Source organism: Rhineura floridana, chromosome 8, assembly GCF_030035675.1.
Source record: "Rhineura floridana isolate rRhiFlo1 chromosome 8, rRhiFlo1.hap2, whole genome shotgun sequence".
Lineage (NCBI taxonomy): Eukaryota > Metazoa > Chordata > Lepidosauria > Squamata > Rhineuridae > Rhineura > Rhineura floridana.
The window spans coordinates 89,607,784-89,630,337 of NC_084487.1; the positions used below are offsets into that span (position 1 = coordinate 89,607,784).

At 40.6% G+C, this 22,554-nt stretch overlaps 1 protein-coding gene across 4 annotated transcripts in view; it reads left to right on the forward strand.

Annotated features, from left to right (window-relative positions):
• The window catches only part of MET (MET proto-oncogene, receptor tyrosine kinase), a 171,774-nt gene that overhangs the window by 77,873 nt on the left and 71,347 nt on the right, over positions 1-22,554 (forward strand). For all 4 annotated transcript variants that reach the window (XM_061640057.1, XM_061640056.1, XM_061640054.1 and 1 more), the window contains exons 3-4: positions 5,435-5,626; positions 21,437-21,571. In XM_061640057.1, coding sequence (XP_061496041.1) covers positions 5,435-5,626; positions 21,437-21,571 — 327 coding nt within the window. The remainder of the gene's footprint in view (positions 1-5,434; positions 5,627-21,436; positions 21,572-22,554) is intronic.

A 22,554-nucleotide genomic window follows, 5' to 3' on the forward strand; every position in this document is an offset into this window, starting at 1 on the left:
TATGGATAAAAGACCACAATTCTAAAAAAATTCCACAAGTGTTTTTTTTTTAAATATACTTGGTGACCCATATCATGGTGTAGCTAGCCACAAATTATTGTATGAGCAAGCAAAAAACAATTTGAGTTTGCATAGAGTTTGGACATGGATTAAATAATTACCTATACCTCATCACATTCCAATTTAGATGTACATCAGGTACATTTTTTCTGAATGAGTCACAAATGGACTTTGTACTTTCGCTCATGTACATGGAGGAAAGTAGTAATATCCTGCCACATACCAATAGGCCCTTGCTGAACTGCAATATTTGTGAGATTTGTCACTGGAATTTGGCATCAAGATTTATGAACATTTAATCCAAAGATAATGATATTTTCCATGTTTTCAGCCAAGTAAATAGGGAGTTTAGAGTGTGGGCAGCAAAGCTGAACTATGTCCTTAAGGCTTTCATACATCCCAAAGAATAATTTTGCATTTTTAAAGTAACTAAATTTAGTGATTATAAGAGTACAATAGTTTTTGTGTATGTGTCCAACACCACAATAACTCCTAAAGTTATGTCAGGATGTTCATATTTATCTTTTTACCAAAATACCAGAAAATGTCATAATGCCAAGTATACTTTTGTTGTATAGATGTTGGTTTACATGACCTTCAGGCAGTGTCTTCTCAGAATTTTTATACCATTGCTAAGATTCTGCAGGTGTAGGGGTTGTATGCGATAGAGCATCTGCATTACATGCAGAGAAGCTCCAAGGCTCAATCCCTGGCAACTCCAGGGAGGTCTGGGAGGGACCTCTGTCTGAAACCCTGGAGAGCTGCTACTTGTCAGCATAGATGATACTGAGCTACATAGGCCAATGGTCTGACTCAGTATGAGGCATCTTACTATGTTCCTATGGATGAAGAAAGGCCTGTAAGGCTCAAAGGTTTATTACAGAAGTTGATGCTTCATTTGCTCTGGCATCTTCCTCTTCACTGCTGTTAGAGATAGGAGGCTGCTTAAATATTTGAGCAAAACGTTTAATTGCCTGATGAAATGCAGTCACATTCTGTATAGGGGGAATAGTAAAAATGACCACCAAATGTTGGTTCAGTCTGACCCAATATTTTTAAACACGATCCTGAATAGTAACTCTACTCAGGTGTTTCAAATAGGCCTTACAGCAGCATGTCAGGAGCAGACAGTATGCACAAGTGGACTAACTCTACCCCCCTATCTTGGGCTCCTTTGGGAGGAAGGGCAGGATATAAATTTAATAAAATTAAAATGCCATCACCCTCCATTTGTTCTAAGTGTCAGCAGCAGGGAAGCCTTCTCTACCTATGTGTTTTGGAACCCTGATTTTCCACGTCCAAAGATTCCCCTCCCTTTGCTCTCAGGGCTCCCATCTTAATATGGCATGACTTACCTTATAGGGTTCCTGCTGGGTATTCAATTTGATAGTGATTGTGAAGAGCTTGGGCTGAGAATAAACACTATACATTTTTTAAAATATTGTTATCAAGGGTTATTTCCTTTCTTGTTGAACATAAACAAGACAAATCTTATGTAGGCATAATGCCTGACCATTCTTATGAAACTTTCCTCTCTAATTCAGTAATGACTAAGTAGCACAAAGACGTTAAGAATGATAACAAGTGATGCATTCAGATACCTTTGTCTGTTACATAATTTTAAGAAGTTGTTGTAAGTAAAACCTATTGCAAAAATATAGTGAATAGTCTGATAGCTTCATATCTCACATCCTGATATTGTGATGTCACCTTGCACTCTGACAAGGCTGATGGAAATTAACATTTTAAAAACTTGATTTCAAGTTGAAACTCAAAATGACAACATTTTATTGCCCTTATTTTGGTTTGTTCTTTAAAGGCCTATTGTTTTTCTTTTACAATAATTTTTATTCAAATTTTCATAAAACAAACAAAACAAAATCATAAAACATTCAAAGACAAAAAACAAAACAAAACAAAAATGATTAAACAAAAAAATAAAATGTTGATTTCCCATTTGTCGCGGATCAGTTATAGGTCTACAATATATAACAATCCTGTCTCTTAAATTATATTATAAAATCACTTTCCTCCAGTAGTTATCTTAATTAATCATCAAATCTCATAGACATTACTTTATTCTTTCCACAAAAAGTCAAAGAGAGGTTTCAATTCTTTAAGAAATATATCTATCAATTTTTCTCCAAACATGTCGATTAATCCATCTCGTTAATAATAATAATAATCTTATTGTCATAACCATAGTCCAAATAAACATATCGATTAATCCATCTCATCAAATCTGTTAAGTCCAATAATTTCAATAGCCATTATTCCATTATCCATATTAATTCCATCTTCCATCTTCAATAGTCCTGAAGTCCAGTAATTTCAGTGTCCAATCTTCCATTATCAGTATTCCATAATAATCTTGCTGTCATAGCCATAGTCATATAATAAGAGTCTGATGGGAATTTCCTCTATCCCAAATATTTTCTTGCCATCGATTCTGAATAAGTTGCTGAAATATTGTTGTAAAGTCATATCTCTGTTCTTCTTTTTTACAAAATGCACTGGCTCATCTCTTGAGAGTTTTTCCATTGTCACATGGCTGCAGTTAATTCCATAGATTTTCTCTATATCAAGCTCCATCACGTCATTCCAGTCCAGAAAATTATCCAAGCCATTTATCTCTAATATCTTTATTAATTTCTTCAGAGATAACGTTAAATTCCAAACAGTAGATTTTATTTCTAATATCCATAAACTCCAGATCTTTTTCCAATTCCACATTTGTTCCAATCTCCAGGGCTTGTATCTTCCCTTTATTTTTTCTTTTCTCATCTCTGATCTCATTCTCCTCTCTCACAGGATCCCCTATTTCTTTAAGCTCCTGCGTCATTTTGCTCAGTTCAATTTTCAGCTCCTTACTACCCTGTCGCAGGGTTTGTTTCGTTATCTCAATCTCATCCATTATTTTCTGAAACATAATTACTTCCAGATTCTCAGCCACTTTCTTGATTGCCATTTTTAAAACCACGAAGACAAAACAAAACAAAAATAAAGAAGAACCACTTCTTATTTCAGCAACAATTGGGTTAATATTCCAGGCTTGATGACATCACAGTATAAACAGAGCAGCCTGCCTTATCTCTCTATGTTCAAGAATACAAAACAAATTTAGTTCCCAGCATCAAAACAGTTAGTGGCGTCGTGAAGAAGCAGATTCGTCAAAATAAAATAGACCAAAAAGAGAATAGTCCCAGACAATATAATGTTCCAAAGTTCATATTTTTTATTTTTTTCTCCTCGGAATAGAAATCCCTCTTCTGTTTATATCTTTAGAATGCACTTCCAGGACAGCTTTTTGCAATAGAAACAGAGATAAGCTGTTAATTTCGTGAATAACAGAGAAGAGTTATAGCTCACCCAGAAGTTCTTTAAAGCTGATTCATTTGACAAATCTCTTTTTGCTGCAACAATTTAAACCAAGTAAAAAAAAGATAGAAAGAAGGGTGCTTGCCTGTTAGTCCGTTTTCTCTTTGAAGAAAAGATAAACGTATCGCATTAATCAGATAGAGCTTGTTCGGAAGTCCGTCCGGCATTGCTGGCTGGACCTTTTCTCATAAATTAATGAAATCCAGTCCTCCCAACAAAAACAGGCTTTTGAGGTTGATCTCTACGTTTCTCCCTGCCCGGGAGAAATTTCATCAGTCAAAAAAAAAAAATGTTCTGACTGATTTATATCTGAATAAGCTTCTTCTGAGGCGGGAGCCCGTCTCAAAAGCAGGCACAAGCGAAGTCACCCTTCCCGGAAGTCATTCTTTAAAGGCCTATTGGAATAAATCCGGGAAATCAAAGGACACATCTGAATGACTACTTCAAGAAGCAGCCAATCTTGACATAATCTAAACAAACCCTTAACATTAATAAACAATAAAGAAAAATTAGCACAGTATTGATTTTATAAAACAGTTATCTTTTACTGTTTTTATTCTTATAGTGTATTGCTCTGTTTCATATTCTAGAATAGAAACCTATCATACTTTCCAATATTAAATTGTTTATTGGCATCTAAATGGTTCCTGTTTATTATCTGAAATAGAAGATGAAGCATCAATAGTAATTGAATTCTCAGTTAACAGATTACCATTGAATTGTCAATACAACATGGACGTATTCTTTTTCTAAGAACTAACTTACAGTGTATTGTTCTAGGAACAATTCCTTAGAAAAGAAATACACATATTTCCTGTTGATGAATTAGAAGATTAAAAATGAGCAAATAATCTATTTTTGTAAAAGTTACAACAATATAAAACTGCATTGGCAAGCATACATTTTCAGCAATGGGATGTCAAAGTATTCCCAGTCTAATATTTAATTAGCCAAATATTTAATTTAATTAGTTTCACTATTTTGCTCTGAGTTTCATGTAATTGAAAGTGAAATAGTCACGTACAGATAAGATATCTGAATATGTTATTGCCACAGAAGGCTACTGGACTTGCCAAGCTATAGCACAGTAGTCCATATAGTCCAATGTTAGGCTATGTGGCTAAAGTGTTAGCTAAACTCTTATCCAATCCACATTTTCATATAAATCAGTCTGTGACTTTATTGATAATACAACTTAAACAACCAACAATACGTACTCTCAGACAATCACTCTGAAGCAGTGAGGGGATGGTTGAGATGAGAAGACAACTGCAAGTCCAGACCTTTCTGGCTTGCAATTCAAAATGGTGCAGAACAAGCCCAGAGGTGTTTCTTTTTGGGGGGGGGGAGGAACTGACCTAAACTGAATTTAGAGCTACCTATCAGTGCATGATAATGGCCATGCATTGATAGGTGGCAGATCTAAAGAGAGAAAATTAAAACAGTTTCAAATGCAGAGACTAGGGGGCAATAAAACAAGGAAGACAATGTCTAGTTGGGGCAGAATATCAATATCTATTGGAAACCAAAATAGGGTGAACAGCATGTGATTCTTAAAGCATTTTTGTGTGGTCTGAAGACTTCAGTGGACAAAAACAACACCTTTCATTTTTTTAAAAGCAAGTATCTAGGTCTTACGGCATTATCTACCATCTGCAGACATTTTCTAATGAGGAGCCTAAAGTGTACATAGCCTTCTGTGTGTGTGTGTGTGTGTGTGTGTGTTTAAGAGGGAAGTGATATCTTGGACAGAATAAGAAAAAACTGTACATAGTGTAAAAATGTTTCCCTAAGAAAACCTTTTTCTTATTTTTGTAGCATACTAGTTGTATAGTGTAATGATGCTAAGATATATGAAACCATTCAAAAAATATATTCCAGAAAATGCATCTATGTCACTTTTAAAGTGACTTCTGTGTCTGGCAAAGGGCTCTTACTGATTGTGTGTGTGTGTATCTCCTATATGGCTTGCTGAACACATCTCATTTTCTTACAGACATTTTCAAGAAACACTACCTATTGTGGAGCACAAGATGATGAATATCGGGTGGAGGTTACTATAGCTTTGCAGCGGGTTGACTTATTTGCAGAGCAGTTCAACACGGTCTTACTAACATCTATATCTGTCTTCACCAAAGAGGAGCTTACCATAGCAAACCTAGGGACATCAGAAGGCCGCTTCATGCAGGTGAGTATTATTGGTTGTGATTTTTACTTCTCGCAGGACTGGTACCAGGCCTGACTGGGCCCTTGGACACCAGACTGCCCTAGGCTTTGGTCATCATGCTTCCCAACAGATGGTGAAGGCTTAAATAGACCCACCCACCCTACTGCACTGTTGCATCAGTGTGCTGTGCACACACGGCTGCCATCACCCAACATGGTGGCAGGGGCATCAATCCCTTAGGGACGCTCCCCCCACTATCTTGGGTCATGGCAGAAGTGTGCATGCTGCACATTGACACAGGATGTAGGTGCGGCAGGTGGGCCTATTTAAGGCTGCGCTGCCTGCATCAGTGTGTGTGTTGCCCCTGCTTTGCAGTCCGCACCAGCATTAGGTCACTGGGCAGGAGCTCTATCCTCCCAGCCTGAGGAGAAGCCCTCGGCCAGTGCCCGACCTGGCCACCCACTGGCACTGGGCGTGACTTCTTGCTATACCAAATTGATATAGATTAAATGGGAATTAGAAGAAAACAAAATGGAACAAAATTTCTGATGCTATATTTTTTGAGTTGCCCTGTTTGAGAACTTAATCTCTGTACCCTAGAGTGTTATACTGAGTGAGAGGATTGATTCATACAGCCTAGTAGTGGCTGTCCAGTCTGAAAGAGTCTTTCCTAGTGCTGCTACCTGACAATCTTGACTTGGTGACATTGGGATTGCTGCTCTAGGCCTTAGCTGTGTGCTGCTGCTGTTACGCATATTTTTCTTTTCCTTTCTCTGGATCTTTCATGCTCAATTTATAACCAGTCATTCATTTGGTGCAGGGTGATGATATTATTCTGCCTGTATTGTTATCTCCAGTATTATCAGCTGTTCCACTCAGCAGCTAGTGTTCCTGTCATTGCTGCTGGGTCATAAAGCAGTTTCTTGTGATAGACTGCAACTTCATAAGTGCCACTAGTTCAGAAATATCATGAAGCTTCTATGACTGTGCCATTAGCTTGATCAAGAAAGTCAAGAAAGTTCTGTTTCATGGATTCAAGAGGACTTAGGACTGAAAAAGAGTTGGAAACTCACATTTCTACACCGTGCAGTGATACATGACTTAATTCTCATTTTACATGAAAGTGGATTAAAATGGTCCCTACTCTCAGTTGCTCAATAAAGATGCGAGATGTGTTCCAGTTTTGGATATTTCCAAAGGAATAACAAATTAAGTCAAAGGTTTTGTTTATTTCCTAAAACATTTTCTGATAGTAGAGCCATACATGGCCTTTCATTTGCCTACTTGATTCTTTCATGCAAATGTCTGAGTCAGTGGCAAAAGGGAATGTGAATTCTCTGAAGCCTTGGTGTGATAAAAATACAAGAGTCATTTATAGGTAAAAAATTATTAATAACAAAATTCATTTCTTCTTGTAAGGTCCGCTTAAACTTCTGTGATTTTTTTGACTTAACATAAAAGTTTTTTTACAGAAGTATAAATCGTGAGATGTTTCCACTTTATAATGGTCTTATTATTCGTTCACGTCTTGTGCTCGATTTTTTCACTCAGCGTTTTGCCCCCCGTTACATGAAACACTAAAAAAACCCTCACACTATACTTCCAGAGCATATTTCCTTTTGTAAGGCCAGCCAAGGGATCCCAAGGAACGATATTTTCTGAAATACAGTGTGACATTAGTAGAAATATTCACATCCACTGAATTAGACTGGTTGAGTTACAGAGCAAGTTATCTCAAGATCAAATTGTAACAACCCAGAGAATCTTCTCCTTTTTTCTCTTTGAGCAGTCCAGGACTGACACATTCAACAATATAGAACATAGCCTGTCTTTAATGCCTGGAAACAGCATATCCCTGAAACTGCCCTTAATATATCTTGCCTTGAGATACTTTTTTTTAAAGAAGGGAGAAATGCTATGTCTCCAGGATACGGGAATTATAACACTTTTAGAAAGCAGTGTCAACGTAAATTAGATTTTTGTTTTTGTTTTACTACACGAATAGTTGCCCAGAAAATAGTGTCAAGCATGTTCATTATCAAATTCCCTAATCTATAGTAGATGAGAAGGGAGGGATTTTTTTTGTAGTAAAAGGGAGATTTCCACAATTAGTAGAATGTCTTTACATTTTCCTGGGATGGAGCGTTTCCTAACTCCAGATCCAAAGTTACATCATTGGACAAATTAGATGTCCTAACACTCAGTTTGGAAACTCAGAAACACTTGGCATGATTTGGCCAAAGCTAAACATTCTGAATTTTCATTTTATGTAGATAGAAGGTATGAAGGGGAGCACTTGCTCTGTCTCTGTAGAGCAGGAAGTGAGTCAGCTGAACCTAAATGGCTATTGGAAACAATGGTTGTGTGCAAAGCCTAGCCTTTCTAAGTACAGAGTAGTCCTAAGCTCTGTCTGGTAGCACTTGGCAGCACTCTTTCACTGGCCAGAAAATAGGTCCCTTTTGCTATGCCAGCTCCTAGGCTGGCTCAGTGAAGAGGTCCAGATCAGGCCCCTTGCATCACATGATGGCAGCAGGGCCAGCTCAGGATCCCGCAGATTCCTTGCTAGACAGCTCTGTCCCCCTGGTTATGCTGGCTACCACTGGTAGGGATACCATCAGTGGTAGCTTCTGTTTACCAATTGGATGGACGCAATGAGACACTCTGTGCCAACAGGCTGGGGAGAGGGATATCTCCACCTCATCTAAACCCCCTCCAGTCTGACAGATTGGAGGTTTTGATTGCAGCCTAAATCATTGGGGCTGAAAAGTGCTTAGCTGTGTATGAACTACCACAACAGCATGATCTTCTGCATATTTGCTCAGAGATAAGTCCCACTGAGTTCCACAAGCTTATCCTCAGGTAAGTGTGCATAGAATTGCAGCTTAAATTAGCTTGGGTATTTCTTTATCATGTGTATATTATAAGCCAGACTTTGCAAAGGAGACCTTAAATTGCGCTCTCATGACCATTCTTCCCCCCTCACTAATAATCTACTACTGGTAATCTAAGAATTTGTTGAGGTCAATAGAGTGACTGCCAATCAATTCAGATGCTCTACATCTGCATTCTAGTGTTTTACCTGACTGAGCAACACAGTTGCCAACTTGCTCCGTAGCAGGACTCCCAAGCTTTTTAACAGTCTCATGACAAGCAGAAATTCTGCCAGTGACGCTTTATCCACTGCAGCATCTATGGTGATGAAAACCTTCACTGGCAGAATATCATCTTGTCATGTGATTGTTAAAAGGCCTGGGAATCCTGATAAAGAGAAGTCGGCAAGTGAGAACACACTATATTGAGCAGGCAGCAAGCAAGAAACAGTGGCCTTAAGCCACTTTAATATTGCCAAATGTTTTATTATCAGCAGTCCAATTAACATATGGTTTACTGATTAATCAAATGTGTGTCAACCCACTGGGTTACAGTGAGGCTGCAACACACACACTCAATGCTAGTCCTACTTAGAGTACACCTACTGAAGTTAATAGACATGGCTAACTCAGGTTCATTAATGTCAGTGGGTCTACTCTGAGTAGAACTTAGTTGAATACAACCCAGAGTATTTAAAATGCAGGTTTTCATTAAAAAAAATACTATCCCATCATATTTGTAGTTTCCAGAAACAATTGCAGATATTCTTGTGTCGACCAGCTTTTCCTAGCTGGATTAGGAAATGGGGGTGGAGTGGGGTTTAGGAGTTTAGGTCTCTAGGTGTTGGGTTAAAAATAATACAGACTTTAATTATTTTTATTGTTTGGCTATAAATCACCTTAAAATATATATGAAAGGCAATTAATAAATAAAATAATAATCAGTGCATAATATTTGCATAGAAAAATAGATAGCTTATGGTCATAGGAAGTCAAACAGTCCATGTTAGAATAAGTAGCTTTGGTCATGGTTCCAGTGAATATTACGTATTTACAGGGGATCCAAAAAACATCCGGTAGATTGAACTGAGATGAGCACATCTATTTAGAGGAAAATAAAGTAAATGTAGATTTTGGCTTTTGCTGCTTCTCTAAGATAAAAAAAATAGGAAAACTATCTTCGTCTTGAGAGTTTGTTTATAGTAATGTAACACATATTAAACTACTAGACATGTATCCTTTTCAGTTACTGTTTGTTTACTTTTTTGAAGATCGAACCACTTTATCAACTGGAAAGAAAGGATGATAAACTCTACACCAACTACTGCATGCAATTAAGTATTAGGCTTGGAAATAGATTTAGTCTTCAGAATGCAGATAGCAATCTTAGCCTTTTTCTTTTTCTTTTAAAGTGAGTAATGATATGGGTGAAAGGGAATAAACTTGCCCTTTTGGAGCACTTGCAGCCCAGGCACACACATTGTTTTGGCTACACCAAAGTGTTAAACTTTGTGTTGGTCCTTGAATATCCTTGACTTCAGAGTTCACTGAATATTGTTGAGTTTCTGTTACAAAACAGACTGCTAATAATTTTTACTAAAACAGCTGCCATGAATGAGAGAGAAAAGAAAAATGGTTTTACTTCCTCTGTGGGCTGGATGACAAGCTCTCTGCAGGTTTTTTTCTCCCCCGCCCCAAGAGTTTGCAGCTGTTTCTGCCTCTTACTATTGTGGCTGTTTTTGATGTGTGGCTGGGAATGCAGTCTCTAAGTACAGCTGTTGGGTGCAAAGTGAATTCGGTATTTCTCAGTGGTGATTTGGTTAGAAAGAATGACGCTGTCACAACTAGCAATGTTATGGGTATAAAGCTACATTCTCAGTGGGTAAAAGTTAGGCATGGTCCATCAAGGTTATAGGACTATGATGACTTGCACCATGAATTGATACAATTGAATCTCTTTTTCACTTGGTTAGTGTGTTACAAAAATTACCATATACAGTAGGGTCCCACTCATACTGCGGGTTACATTCTGGACCCCCACTGTAAAGCGAAAACTGCTGTAAAGCAGAACCCATTGAATATAATGGCACGCGATGCCTGAAAACCGCCGTAAAAGCGGAACAAGCGCCGTATGAGTGGGGCTTTAGTCTAATTGCGACTGCTGTATTAGCGAAGCACTGTAAAGTGAAGCACCGTAAAGCGGGGCCCTACTGTAAAGCCTGGCTGTAGTCTCACTGGCTACATTTAGACACTCATCCACACTTCAGAAACCATAGTTTATTGAACAGTGGGAATGTGCAATGGCCATGCACATCTCTTTCTTCCTGCTAAGCGAAAGGTTCATCATGGAGAACCTAAGCCAGAGTTTTCCAGTTCAGACATAACGTTGGTCAGATTCCTGTTTTATCATCCTGGTCTGTTAATTGACATTAAGCCAAAGCCCCCCAGTTCAAATGTAATGGGAAACTCTGACTTAATGCTAGCAGTGCTGAGCCTGGCACAGAAGGGGAGAAACAAGAAAAGGGTGTGTGACCATGGCACTCACTATGGCTTCATAAACCAGAATGTATTTTTTACAAGTTTATACACAATGGAGCGCTGTGCATCTGAGCACCTTGGTAATACAAAATAATATCTCTGGCCCTTGTATATTGATGTAAAGGCATTCATTTCTACATGTTGTCAAGTTTTCCAAGTCAAAGGTAATATTCAGCCTAGCCTGTTGCCAGAAACATGCCTCATATTTAGAAAACACAGCATTGCCAGACACCTATCTGTAACTAAGATACAAGAAGCACAAATCTCTTTTGGACTGTTTGTTCCAGTAACATTTTGTTCACTGAAATTGTTATGATACTATATCTGTAACAAATCTAAACTTCTCAAACGTATGGCACTTACAAGCTAGGATGCATTGTTTCCTTTTATGCTATCAGTCCTAGAAAGTTCATGAACATCCATTTTGAATTAAGTCCTGAAGGTATTTTAGAATGGGGTGCAACTATATAGCAACTGTCCATGGCTCCTTATTGGGCCTTTGCACTTGAGATAGCTTATTATGGAAAGCCTGCCAGGACAATTGGCCAAAATGCTGCCTTTACAGTTGCTGACCAAGCTGTGTAGATGGGGTGGGGCAGGACAGTATGGGTTTATTTTATCACTGCTGCAACATCATAACAGACTCAATCTTACTGTTCTGAAGTACTTCAGTTCTACAAATCCAGGGTTGATGATATTGTGGTGGGAACAATTGAGTTCAACCAGACAGAGGACAAATGTTAGAGCCATAGTTTCGTTCTTGTTTGTGCTCTTCAAGTCACAAGCAAGAAAAGTAACTTTCCAGGCTTTGGTACTAATATAACAGACAGTAGTAAGGGGAAATCAAGGATAATAATTTCTATAAGAACTGTGGTGTGCAGTCTGTGAAGCGGAACTAGTTTGTCGGTACAAGGCTAGAATCAAAACTGCATCCTCCATACATAGCTAGAAACAATAGTAGCTGCACAGTTTCTTGACTAAGCTTTGAATATCTCAATAGTATTATTACAAATTTTGAATTGTTAAGTTTTCAAATCTCAAGTCTTTTTCTGCTTTATTCAAATGGTATAAGCTCATCTTTAAGGATAATGGTTTGTATCCAATGAAGTCCTTTTGATGATGGAAGCCTCTTCGATCCAGCAGAGGCTTCTGGCAATGGAATAGAGGAAATCCCCCATCACTTCACACACACACACCCAAATCTACTGGAGAGGTTTGGGGGAATCTTTGAAACAGGTGGTGCATGTGGGGGGCTTTAGGAAGTAGTGAAAATCTGCAAAAATGACCTCCCTCTTTACTCCACTAATAGGAGTCTCTGTTGGAGCAAAAATGCCTTACTTCAATGGAGTGGACAGTATTGGATTCAATCTGGTGGTAGCAAACTTTGTTCAAATTAGTGTATTTCCCTGAAAGTCAATCCTGTTCCAGGGATATCAAGCAATCAGACAAGTTTGGGGTATGTGGCAGGGAAGTAGATAAAATCAATACCTGGAACCAAGTGATTGCTTTCCTTGTTCTAACATCCATTACAATGGAAAAGGTTAAAGTCTTCAAAGTACATCTATTATATTCAGTGGATTAGAAAAATATACCATAGTTTAAAGATATGTACAATTGTGCCCTTTTTAAAAGCATATGCTGAAAATGCTCTGAAATACAGTAAAGTCTGCTTTGGGCATATCTGTTCTGGATAATGGCTTATACCTGCCAGGCAACCATGGAAAAATAACAAGGCAGAGTTTGGTTTAGTTTCAAGCAAGCGTCTTGTTTTTGTAGAAAACATCTTGAGATGGATACAGAATAACACAGCCCTAATTGTCACCAATACTGATCTGCACTGTGATAAAAAGTTACTGCATTCATTTTCACTGAAATAATTATGGTCTTAATATGCAGAGTTCTGTGTAATTTAACTCGTACAGACTTCTGACTGTATTGGGATCAATTGGTAGTAATGAAAAATAATGCCTGAAAGATCTAGTGGCCATGCACTTCAGAATGATTACTCACTTCCAGTATAAATGGGACATTAATCTCTTGATGTTATGTATTCAGTACTTGCCATTTCCATAGACAGCAATTAGTGAAATCCTCAGTTGCTTCAGAAAGCCACTGCACATTATATTTTAGTGCTAAAACGCATCTATCAGCAGAGCCAGCATTATAAATCTAGCCAAGCCATTTAATCAAGAAAGGTTGGTATCCATTTCTTGGCCCGAAGTCCAACTTATAAAATTTACAGTGCCAAAAAACAGTAAAACCAAACTTTTCTGGGATGGATACTTGTCAAGGTCTTATTAGTAACATCAGTGCTGCCATTGTCTTGGATCTCCAAAATGTTCTCACCACTCTGTTTATTTGAAGCTAAGTGTATCAGAGCCTGGCCAACAGTGGACAGGATGCCACCTGAGAAACCATATGTAGTACCCTGAAGTTCTTGGAAGGAAATGCATATGTATTAGTCAAATGGAGCCAAATACTAAAATGCCCTAGTTGGAGGAGAGGTATTGGTCAGATGTGAGGGCACCTCTTTCCATATCTGTTTTCAGAAAGGTACTACTCTGTTACATTGGGTCACTTTACAATATGATTCTACCAGCAGCTTACTATGGCCTTAAAGACGTAGTACACAGAACCCAGTTTACAAAACACTGCTTCTAAAAGTAATAAAATCCATGCAGATCCTAAAATACTTCTTAAAGAATAAGGACAGATAATGCTTTTAAATTAAACAATCCATCACATACAGTTCCCTATTGCTACTCTAAATCCCTATATCTCATTAGTTAGAGCATATGCTTTGCATGTGTATGGTATCATATTGAATTCTTGGCTTCTCCAGTTTAAAACCTCTGCCAGAAACCATGGAGAAGCACTGGCAGTCAAAGTAGACAATGCCGAGGTAGATGAGCCAAGGGCCTGACTTGGCATGAGGCAGCGTTATTTATTTATCTGAAGCATTTTTACCACATTCTTCCACTGAAACAAGATTCGCAGAGCAGCTTACAAAATAATTACTTCCATTAGAGTCCCTGCTCTCAGGTTTATAATCTAAAATACATGACCAAAGAAAAGGGGGGAGAAGGAAAAGGGATTAGGAGGGGGGAAGCAAACACGGGCACTAGTTCTAGGTTATATAGCCTGATGAAATGGCTTCTGCTAACTGACAGCTGGTCTCTCAGCAGAGCCAATGGAGAGGCCCTGCAGTAGTATGATGGAATCCTGTAGTCTAGAGGTGAGGAAACCTTTTTGGGACAAGACACAATACCTTGATGAAAATCTGCCAGGGGCCATCTTCCTGTAAGGAAGGAGGGAAAGGCTGACACTTAATCACACACCCTTAACCCATGCACTGTCCTGAATGTGCAAAAGGCAAAAAAACCAAAGTAATCCCAGCAGATTTTCACCCAGGCTTTTTAATTAATTATGTTTAGTATACGCTGACATTGTTTTAATTTTTAATAATTTTTAACTTTTTTATATGTTTTATATTGATACATGTCTTGTACTTTGCTATTTCTTGTCTTGTGAGCTTCGGCTATGGGGCGGTCTATAAGCTTAATGAAATAAATAAATAAATAAATAAATAAATAAATAAATAAGAATACAAATAAGGTTAATGCGCAGCTGAAATGCAAGCTGGCCTTACAGCAATTGCATCCCAAAAATGGTTGCAGTGACAAAATATATGGACTGCTTTTTGCATATCTGAAAGGAACACATCCCCCTATTCTTGTAGAGGAAGCAGCTGCAATTGTACACTTTACACAATATCAAAGCCTCTTTCTCTCTGCCCTGAACAGCTGATATTTGGGGAGAGATCTGGAGGTCTGGGATGAAACCTGGCTGTGCCATAGTCCAAGAAATTCACTAGTTTCATTGTAGAACTAGTCTTGCATTGTAAGAACAAAAATGGTTTCTTTCAAAGACATTATGCTTCCACGTACATAAACACTGATATTCAAGGAAACCTGCAAACCTTTTGATTGATATACCTTCCATAAATTGCATTTCAGAGGTTGTGGCAATGGCCTCAGCATACAGTGATGGTAATGATGAGTGTATATCACTTGCACCTTTTACTAGTAGTAAGGAATGTCTTCCTTCTGTATTGCCAGGACAGAACTTGTTTACTTGCTATGATTTCCTGCTTCAGTGAAAATGGATCCTTGTTAAAGCACTAGGCAGCTCTCTGGAACTATGGAAAGAGAATCAAACGCTTCTGGCATTGCTTTGCAGATGCATCCTCAAAGTGTTTTAAGGGTTAACACTTTTGCTCAGTCAAGAAATAACATTTGGCAATAAGAGGAAGCATTCTTGGCATTTTGTAGCAGTGGGCATTCAAGAGAAAACACTGCTAATGATCCACTATAAAGATATTTGCAGCTGTGGACTTACCTCTCCCTAACACCAACATTAATCTGTTTTTACATGCAGTGTTGCAGTTTGTTTCTCTTTTTTCACACTTTCTCCTGCCTGTAAAGTCAGACCATTTCTGAAATATATTGCGTCAAAATTGCATGCCACTGAAAATAATGCATCTTCACTGAGTTTTTTCTTCTTCTGCATTGTCAAACACTGACAACAAACTTGTACCTAGAGTTGCCCATAAACAGGGCACTGAAGCTAAAATATTTTGGCACTAGATTCCACACCTCTGGCGGTAACTATGGCTGCAGTCTTTAAAAAGCTTATTTCAAAGTAACTAAGTGGTCTTCACTGGGATTTCACAGAATTTGTAACTTGAAGAATTCAGCTATTCCTCTTTTGACTTTTAACAAAACACAGTTGCACCCTATAATACCAATTAACCTTTATCTAAAAATAAGATTTCTGCATAACAATGTTGGTTAACCTAATGGACGCTAAACTGCGTAAAGGTAAAATAGTTTTTATAGCTGATTTAGGCTGAAATCCTAATCCCACTTACTTGGGAGTAAGTTACAGTGAATTAAATAGACTTACTTATGAGTATACCTGGTTAGGAGTGTGCTGTATATTTTCAGAAATATACTTTTCAAAATTTATGTGAAATCCAACTGTGTCTGTCCAGCAGCAGAATGGACACTGTGGACAAACTGGATTCTGCTATGATGTCCTCTGTGTGCCCAAAATCTGTTCTAGAGGGTTGGAGGACCCTCTGGAGCAGATATGTGGAGTGCAGAGGCCTGCAGAGGAGAGGAAGGGGAAATCCCATCAGGTTAGCAGAATTCTGCTTTCACAGCTTTGGTGGTTGTCCTATATCTAACGTTTTCTTGAAGCCAGTGTGAAAACTGTTTTTGTATTCCCAAAAACAATTTTAAGTACAAATATCTAATTGCCTGGGGTGGCAAGGATGGGTGGGAATTTAAGTTTTCACTCTCTGGTACAAAACACATAATGATTAAACATGTTTACAGGCGGGCCCCACTTATACGGCAGTTTCCGTTCCAGACTGCCGCCGTAAAGCGGAACCCATTAAGTATAACGGGGCGCATTGCACAAAAATGACACCAAAATGCCGCAAAATGCCGCAAAAACACAAAACTGCTTTAAAACTGGGAATTTCCCCTAATTGAAAGCCGCCGCATTAGCGGAACGCTGGAATGCGAAGCGCCGGTAAGCGGGGCCCTACTGTACTTCACAAATATGAGGTGCCAAAATCAAGGCTTCTCCTGTATATCTTCTAGGTGAGCTTATACAAGAGAAGGTTCCCAAGGTACCCTGGCCCCAGTCTTTTTAAGGCAGAGGTGGTAAGGCAGAGGTGCTGGACGACAGCTCCCATCATCCTTGACTTTTGGCCAGACTGCCTGTGGCTGATGGAAAATGGAGTCCAACATCTGGAGAGTCATGGGTTTCTACTCCTGGTTTAAGGCTTTAAATGTAATAATCAGCCCTTTTAAATTTGTGCCAGTAATTTAATAGGCAGCCAGTGCACCTGCGTTATGATTGGTATGACACACTCGGAGCTATTCCTTGTCAGCAGTGAACAACAATATTTTTTAATAGATAGGTTTTGGAAGATTCAAAGGCAATCATGAATAAAACACATTGTCATAATGTGATTTGGACACTATGAAATATGAAAATCAGTGCTACTTACCATAGATAACTTCATGCTAAATTGCAGCTTTAGCACATAGGTAAACCTATTGAACGGTATTACCACTACTAAGATTGTGGCACACGGATTTAGGGACAAAAATCCTTCTTCTATGTGAGAGTTATTCACAGGAGGTTCATGATGGGATTTTCCAACACTTCCTTTTTTTAATGATATGCAGCTCAGGAAGCCAGCCAGTTAGTTTATTTATTTATTTATTTATTTTATTCGATTTTTATACCGCCCAAAGCCAGAGGCTCTCTGGGCGGTGCACAGCATAGAGTAAATACAATACAATAAATACAATAAAATAACAATAGGACACTAAAAACATACATTTTAAGCATTTAACAGCCTGGTATATATTACCAGCAATAAAATATATTAAAATGCCTGGGAAAATAAAAAGGTTTTAACCTGGCGCCGAAAGGATAGAAGTGTAGGCGCCAGGCGCACCTCGTCAAACAGACTATTCCATAATTCGGGGGCCACCACTGAAAAGGCCCTAGATCTCGTTACAACCCTCCGAGCCTCTCTGTGAGTCGGAACTCGGAGGAGGGCCTTTGATGTTGAACGTAGTGAACGGGTAGGTTCATATCGGGAGAGGCGTTCCGCTAGGTATTGTGGTCCCGCACCGTGTAAGGCTTTATAAGTCAAAACTAGCACTTTGAATTTGGCCCGGAAACAGATAGGTAGCCAGTGTAAACGCGCCAGAACAGGTGTTATATGTGCGGACCGTCTGGTCCTCATCAGCAGTCTAGCAGCTACGTTTTGCACTAGCTGTAGTTCCCGGACTGTTTTCAAAGGCAGCCCCACGTAGAGCGCATTGCAGTAATCCAATCTAGAGGTTACCAGAGCATGCACAACTGAAGCGAGGTCGTCGCTTTCCAGATAGGGACGTAGCTGGGCTACCAACCGAAGGTGGTAGAACGCATTCTGTGCCACCGAGGCTACCTGAGCCTCAAGAGACAGGAATGGATCGAAAAGAACCCCCAAGCTACAAACCTGTTCCTTCAAGGGGAGTGTAACCCCATCCAGAACAGGTTGAACATCCACCATCTGGGCCGAGAAGGCACTCACCAACAGTGTCTCAGTCTTGTCAGGATTGAGTCTCAGTTTATTAGCTCTCATCCAGTCCATTATCGCGGCCAGGCAACGGTTCAGCACATTAACAGCCTCACTTGAGGAAGATGAAAAGGAGAAATAGAGTTGCGTGTCATCAGCATACTGGTGACAACGCACTCCAAAACTCCTGATGACCACACCCAGCGGCTTCATGTAGATGTTAAAAAGCATGGGGGACAGAACCGATCCCTGTGGGACTCCACAATGGAGAGTCCAGGGTATCGAGCAGTGCTCCCCAAGCCCTACCTTCTGGAGACGGTCCACCAAGTAGGAGTGGAGCCACTGCCAAGCCGTACCTCCAACTCCCAACTCCGTGAGTCTCCCCAGAAGAATACCATGGTCGATGGTATCAAAAGCAGCTGAGAGATCAAGGAGAATCAACAGAGTTACACTCCCCCTGTCTCTCTCCCGACATAGGTCATCATACTGGGCGACCAAGGCCGTTTCAGTGCCGAAACCGAGCCTAAAACCAGATTGAAATGGATCAAGATAATCGGTTTCATCCAAGAGCACCTGGAGCTGACTGGCAACCACCCGTTCCAGAACCTTGCCCAAAAAAGGCACGTTCGCTACCGGTCTGTAGTTGTTCAAGTTATCTGGGTCCAAGGAAGGTTTCTTCAGGAGTGGTCTTACTACCGCCTCTTTCAAACGACTAGGGACCACTCCGTCTCTCAAGGAGGCATTTATCACTTCCCTGGCCCATCCGGCTGTTTCGACCCTGGCCGCTTTCACTAGCCAAGAGGGGCAAGGATCTAGTGCAGAAGTGGTTGCACGCACCAGTCCGAGTACCTTGTCAACTTCCTCAAGCTGTACCAACTGAAACTCATCCAATAAATGAGGACAAGACCGTGCTCCGGATACCTCATTAGGTTCAACTGCTATAATATTGGAGTCTAAGTCCCGGCGGATGCATAAGATTTTATCTTGGAAGTGCCCAGCGAACTCATTACAGCGGATTACCGATGGTTCTCTAATATCCTGAGGGTTAGCATGTAAAAGCCCTCGGACAATTCTAAAAAGCTCCGCTGGGCGGTTGAGGGATGATTTAATGGTGGCAGCAAAATATCATTTTTTCGCTGCCCTCACCGCTTCTGTATACAATTTCGTAGAGGCACTTACCAAGGCGTGATTGCATCTGTCAGGAGTACACCTCCATCTGCACTCAAGCCTCCTCCTCTCTTGTTTCATCGCTCTCAGTTCCGGGGTATACCACGGAGCTGCATGAGGTCGACATGGGAGAGGGCGCGCAGGAGCGATCGTGTCAATGGCCCGGGTCATTTCTGTATTCCACAGTTCGACCAGGGCTTCGACAGGAGCGCCAGTCTTATCAGCCGGAAAAAACCCCAGAGCCCTTTGGAAACCCTGAGGATCCATTAGTCTCCGAGGTCGGACCAACTTAATAGGTCCCCCACCCTTGCGGAGGGAAAGGGCCGCTGTAAGCCTAAACTTCAACAAGCGGTGATCTGTCCATGACAATGGAGTTGATGAAAAACTCCCCACCTCCAGGTCACCATCTCCATGTCCAGTGGCAATGATCAAATCAAGAGTATGCCCTGACACATGCGTTGGGCCAGTAACAAATTGAGACAGCCCCATGGTTGCCATGGAGGCCATGAAGTCCTGAGCTGCCCCAGATAGAGCAGCCTCGGCATGGATGTTGAAGTCTCCCAGTACCAATAGTCTGCGGGACTTCAGCAATATCTCCGAGACTACCTCTGTCAGCTCAGTTAGGGAAGCTGTGGGGCAGCAGGGTGGGCAGTACACCAACAGTATTCCCAGTCTCTCTCCTTGACCCAGCACAAGGTGGAGGCACTCCAAGCCACTCGTCACCTGGACAGGGTGCTTGATGAGCGAGAGAGAACTCTTATAGGCCACAGCTACCCCGCCTCCCCGACCCTCGGATCTACCACAGTGTTGAACCATATACCCAGGTGGGCAAAGCTGGGAGAGAGTAACTCCTCCCTGATCACCCACCCAGGTCTCAGTTACACATGCCAGGTCGGCGCCCTCATCAACAATTAAGTCATGGACGAGGGAGATTTTATTATGTACCGACCTGGCGTTCAGAAGCAACACTTGGAGATCCGAGAGCTGGCTGATAGGACAACCAACGGTCCTGCGGATGTGAGGAAGACTGGAACAAGGCACAGGCACAACTTGTCTGGGATGAGTTCCCCTTAACTGGCATGTTCTCCTCACAACACCATACCTCCCGTTACCCGTCACTACATTAATTGGGGCCCCCAAAAGTCCCCCCGCTCGGCACAAAGTCCTCTCTCCCAGGCACATAATAAAATACACATAAACTCACACTCAAGTACTCATATACACATTCAAATTCATTCACACACGACATAGTCCACTAATTAACTACACATAAAAGTCAAACTCACACATTCAAATAATCATTTAAACGCATTCACACTGATCACAATCAGTGACTGGAACAGTGGCACTGTGGGTATCCCTTTTCCTCCTATGCCATTTTATCCAAATTGGTTTCTCTCCCCCCTCCAGCTTGCTCTTCGTCCTATAGACATATGTAACTCCTCCCCAGGCCAAAAGCAGCTAGGATGGGCGAGTGTAAATTTGATCTGAAATGATATAGGTGGGAAATGGTTATCAGTGCAATCCAAGACATGTTTATTCAGAAGTAAGTCCCGTTGAATTTGGGGTTCACTCACAGGTAAATGGGTATAGGATTGTATCCTAATGTCCATCCCAGAGTACCACTCTCCTAATCAAAATTGGCCAGGTCTCTGTGGCTGCATTTAAGTATGAGGGGAAATGTTGTGAAATCTGTACCCAGATCTCCCACTTAACAGGTATCTAGCTAGCAGTGTTCTGACAGGAAAACAGCATACATCTTAGACAACTGAATAATTTAGGGTGAGTAACAATACAAACAGTACTGAAAAGCATTTAAATGATTGTGCTGAGATGAATGTGGTTGCCAATAGCCATAGTTCTCAACAGTCTAAATTTTACCTTTTTACCTTTTCTTCTCCAAATGTGAAGAAACGTTTTAGAACTTTGCAGAATTTTTTACCTCCATTGCCATTTTAGAACATAATAGATTTTAAGTGCCACAAGGATTATTGATTTTTAGTGTATTTGTAATGCTTGGCATTTGTACTTTTTTCGTTGAAACAATAATTGTAGATTCAAGAACATGGCGTAATACCAATATAAATTATTTGTTTTTGTTTTTTTTAGATAGTGATTTCTCGTTCAGAACGCACTCAACCATATGTGAATTTCCACTTAGATTCTCATCCTGTTTCTTCAGAAGTTATCATTGAGAATTTGCCAGGCAACAATGGTTATATCCTGGTGGTCACCAGGAACAGGGTAAATATGTGATAATCTTTTTGTTATAGAGGCACTTCTATATGAGGATTCCTACTGCTACCATTTTACAGTACTGCAGTTGTAAAGCTAGTATCTCAATTGAGGCACCCATGGGTGCAGCAGAACCCACAAAGCTATGAGAAGATGCTTGCCAGGCTCTTGCTACTCCCCACTCCAGTTCTCCCTCTCCCCCATATAGGCCAGTGGAGCTTTGGGGCAGCAGGATCCTTGGTGGGGCAATTATTTTGCCATCCCAAACAGCCATTCAAGTGAATGAAAACATTGCTCCATGGAGCAAGCAGTCTGGCAGGGCAGGCAGGGTGGTGTTGCTTAGCTGGCTTCCCAGTGTCATGTGTCTCTGCTGGTTACTGAGATGGGGAGGGCGGAGGCAACGGAGCTCAGAGTGGTTGCAGCAGCAGGAGTGTTACCACCTGCACCACACCAAGCTCCCCACTGCTTCGCCCCTTCCCCTCTCAGTAACTGGCAGCAATGGGAAGCCAGGTAAGCAATGCTGTCCTGCCTGCACTGTCTCATTGGCTGCTACTGGCTCTATGTACTTGTGTGGGCAGGAAGAGAAAGCTGAAGCCCCCAAAACAGTTGTTAGGGGGGAAATGCCCAGTGCCTTCCAAATGCCGTGTAGCCCAAAGGGTTCTTAGCAGAGCCGTGGGCTATCCCACTTGCCAGCCATTTTTAGGGATGCAGCTTTTTTCCCATGCAGATCAGTGGTGACATTATTCCATTGATGTGCATAGGGGAAAAGCTCTCTCGTGTGTGTTTTTTTCCTCTATGAGAAAAGAGAATAACACCTACACAGAGCAGAGGGTGCTCCCAACGTTTTGTGACTAGCCATGTACTCCATGGCAGCCATTTTGTGGTTGCACCCATGATAATAATTCCAGATGTTCTCATGAGCCCCAAAAGTCTTGGGATCCTTGGGATAAAGTGTGTTTTGACTTTACTATTTCCTTTACTTTTGTAGTGTG